Source organism: Nestor notabilis, unplaced genomic scaffold (assembly GCF_000696875.1).
Source record: "Nestor notabilis isolate BGI_N333 unplaced genomic scaffold, ASM69687v1 scaffold15953, whole genome shotgun sequence".
In the NCBI taxonomy this organism is placed as follows: domain Eukaryota; kingdom Metazoa; phylum Chordata; class Aves; order Psittaciformes; family Psittacidae; genus Nestor; species Nestor notabilis.
This window is the reverse complement of record NW_009923447.1, coordinates 8,344-12,276: the sequence shown is the minus strand read 5'-3', so window position 1 is coordinate 12,276 and position 3,933 is coordinate 8,344. Positions and strand designations below refer to the sequence as shown.

General features: G+C 49.1%; 1 protein-coding gene across 1 annotated transcript in view; it reads left to right on the top strand.

Moving 5' to 3' along the window:
* The first annotated feature begins 1,438 nt into the window (after positions 1-1,438).
* The window catches only part of LRFN5 (leucine rich repeat and fibronectin type III domain containing 5), a 9,380-nt gene continuing 6,885 nt past the window's right edge, over positions 1,439-3,933 (top strand). The window contains exons 1-2 of the mRNA XM_010012144.1: positions 1,439-2,826; positions 3,419-3,921. Coding sequence (XP_010010446.1) covers positions 1,439-2,826; positions 3,419-3,921 — 1,891 coding nt within the window. The remainder of the gene's footprint in view (positions 2,827-3,418; positions 3,922-3,933) is intronic.

Genomic DNA, 3,933 nt, shown 5'->3' with positions numbered 1-3,933 from the left:
AAAAAATAAATTGATAGCGGTAAAGAGCAGGGTTTAGAGGCTAGTATTTTCACTCATCATTTTGCAGCTTGTTGGATCCTCTTAGTTTGTATGGCACTGGTGATGGATTATGGACAGAGCAATAATAGGAGCAGTAATTGCTGTTCTGACTTTAAATGTCTTTAGATTTCCATGACGATTCAAGACTCTTGCTGATGGCTAGTTGTGAAAGTTAATTTTATTTTAGATGAGCTTCATTATTACGTTTCTGGGTTGATAATGCATCTGAGTAATCTGATCTGTACATGTATAATTTTATGAGTCCTGAAGGGAGCTTCATCTCCAGTGTGAGTCCCTCTATGCTCTGTTGCTTACGACTGCGCAAGTTTCCTCTCAGACATGTAAGTCTCCCTTCCTCCCCAGGACCATGGTCCCTCCAGCCCTCCTGTTCCACGGAGGAGCGGACCCCTTCCCCCTGCCTGCCTGTGCCGTGGGGGATGCTGACGCAGGGCGGTGCAGAAACCAGCACCGCCGCGCTCGCTGAGCTTTTGGCATAGTCATGATGGATGATTTCATTTAGCTGGTGTGGGCACTGTTGTTATCTTCCTTGTTTCCATACTCTGAGGATCCTGGATCTGGCAATGTATGAGATAAGGCTAATTGAACTGTCAGGTTTTCTGGGAGAAGAGTGCAGCGCTGCTGGTTGTGGCAGCCGGGAAAACAGCGATGATCTAAAATTAGCTCATGTTCCATTTTTATTTATATTATTGTTGTTGTAGGGGCTTTTCTTGTTTTGGGTGGGGTTTTTTTCTGGTTTTTTTGTGTGTGGGGTTTTTTTATTGTTTTATTTGCATTTTTGGGTCTTGAATGACACAAAATCAGCTCCTTCCAAGTTTATTCTGAAAATAGCATTAAGAGCTTGAGTGTTTGGTGAAGATGGCTATAAACCCATTGAGTTGTCATGATTTAGAGGCCACTGAGAGTTTTAGCCTAGCAACTGAAGTGCACATGAAAAACCTCTCAGTTTCAATACGTAAATGGCATTATGGCAAAGTAACTCTAGGCAGTGAAGTCGGAAGCCTCTGTCAGAAAGTGGAGTGCCTGGCATGGAGGCACGTTGCACAGGAGGATTGAGCTCTAGCAGCAGGGCCCCAAAGGGCACTGCTGACACCATTTGTATATAAGGTGTCTGGGTGTCCGTGGGTATATACGTGTGTATGCAAAGATACCTGTCTCTCAGTGTTCTTCTGGAAGGTAGTATAGCAGCTCTTGTGTCAGGATATGGAGAATGATAAAGACATCGGGTAACAAGATGAGGATGATGCACCATTACATGAACCTCAGCTTCATGATTTAACTACAGACAGTTTGTCTTTGCTTTTTTATTATGTCGTTTGCACATCTTGCAGAGACTAACAGACGTTCGCTTTCCCTTACAGGCTCTTGAACCTGATCTACAATGGAAAAACTGCTTTTGTTTCTGCTGTTCATTGGCATAGCGGTGAGAGCTCAGATCTGCCCAAAGCGCTGTGTCTGTCAGATTTTGTCTCCGAACCTTGCCACCCTTTGTGCCAAGAAAGGGCTCTTATTTGTTCCTCCCAACATTGACAGGAGGACCGTGGAGTTACGGCTGGCAGACAACTTTGTTACAAACATTAAAAGGAAAGACTTTGCCAATATGACCAGCCTGGTGGACCTAACGCTGTCCAGGAATACAATCAGTTTTATTACACCTCACGCATTTGCTGACTTGCGCAATTTGCGGGCTTTGCATTTGAACAGCAACCGATTGACTAAGATCACAAATGACATGTTCAGTGGACTCTCCAATCTTCACCACTTGATACTTAATAACAACCAGCTGACTTTAATTTCTTCTACAGCTTTCGATGATGTTTTAGCTCTTGAGGAATTGGATTTGTCTTACAACAACCTGGAAACCATCCCCTGGGATGCCGTGGAGAAGATGGTTAGTTTGCACACTCTCAGTCTAGACCATAACATGATTGACCATATTCCCAAGGGGACCTTCTCCCACCTCCACAAGATGACCAGGTTGGACGTCACGTCTAACAAACTGCAGAAGCTACCACCTGATCCTCTCTTCCAGCGAGCTCAGGTACTAGCAACCTCAGGAATAATCAGCCCCTCGACTTTTGCATTGAGCTTTGGTGGGAACCCTTTGCATTGCAACTGCGAGCTTTTGTGGCTGAGGCGTCTTTCGAGGGAGGACGACCTGGAGACTTGTGCTTCTCCCACGCTCTTGTCTGGCCGGTACTTCTGGTCGATCCCTGAGGAGGAGTTCCTGTGTGAGCCTCCTCTCATCACCCGGCACACCCATGAGCTGCGGGTGCTGGAGGGCCAGCGGGCAGCACTGCGGTGTAAGGCCCGGGGGGACCCCGAACCAGCAATTCATTGGATTTCACCTGAGGGCAAACTGATTTCAAATGCAACGAGGTCCGTGGTGTATGACAACGGGACACTCGACATCCTGATAACGACGGTGAAGGATACAGGCTCCTTCACCTGCATTGCTTCCAATCCAGCTGGGGAGGCCACGCAGACAGTGGACCTGCACATAATCAAACTCCCCCACTTGCTGAACAGCACGAACCACATCCACGAGCCTGACCCTGGCTCCTCGGATATCTCTACTTCCACCAAGTCGGGCTCCAACGCGAGCAGTAGCAATGGGGATACTAAAGTCAGCCAAGATAAGAAGGTGGTTGTTGCGGAAGCAACATCTTCTACTGCTCTGCTGAAATTCAATTTTCAGAGGAATATACCTGGGATACGTATGTTCCAAATCCAGTACAATGGTACTTATGATGACTCCCTTGTTTACAGGTAAGGCGGCCCCAGCCATCCTGCGGTGGGCCCTACCAGGCTGCTCAGCGCTGACATGCTGCCCCTGGCTCCAGGCAGCCCCTCCACTGGAGCAGCAGGTTCCCACGCAGAGCCCTGCCCGTGGAGCAGATGGTGGGAGCTGCGGGAAAGACTCATCCCGTTTTCTACTCGCAAATAGGGAAATTACCTTGAACAGTTTTATTTTTAGATAATGCAAATGGATCTCTAATCCTCTGAACTAATCTGATTGGTGGAAAGGTTGTGAAGTTTAGATGAGTTAAATGGATCGTAACGCTCTCAGCTTTATGAAAACATGGGGAGAAAGGTGTCTGTAAATGAGTTCCTTGTAGCATTTTCTGATGGTGTCCATGCTGGTGTGTTAGCTGAGTGCAGAGGGGCTCTGTGCTGCTGGGTGTCACAGTCACACTGCTCAAAACTGTCTTTGCTTGGGAATTTCTTTTATGCTTTTGACGTGGTCACTCTCTTGGCGGGGGGCTTGGTGGTGCTTATTGCTGCCAGGGAGTGCAGCACACAGCGGGGAGGTGCCTGCGGGCTTTCTGGGTTCATTCACGCTGGTTTCCTTCTCCCCCAGAATGATACCTCCCACAAGCAAAACCTTCCTGGTCAACAACCTGGCCGCTGGGACTGTGTATGACCTGTGCGTCCTGGCGATCTATGACGACGGGATCACCTCGCTCACCGCCACCAGGGTGGTGGGCTGCACACAGTTCACGACTGAGCAGGATTATGTGCGCTGCCACTTCATGCAGTCCCAGTTTCTGGGTGGGACCATGATTATCATCATTGGTGGGATCATTGTGGCCTCCGTGCTCGTGTTCATCATCATCCTCATGATCCGCTACAAGGTGTGTAACAACAACGGGCAGCAGAAGGCCACCAAGGTCAGCAACGTGTACTCACAGACGAATGGGGCTCAGATCCAGGGCTGCAGCGGGGTGCTGTCACAGTCAATGTCCAAGCAGGCTGTCGGGCATGAAGAGGGCATCCAGTGCTGCAAGGCTGCCAGCGATGGCGTGACGCAGTCGCCAGAGACTGGCTCCAGCCAGGACTCGGCCACCACTACCCCTGCTTTGCCTCCCCCCTGGA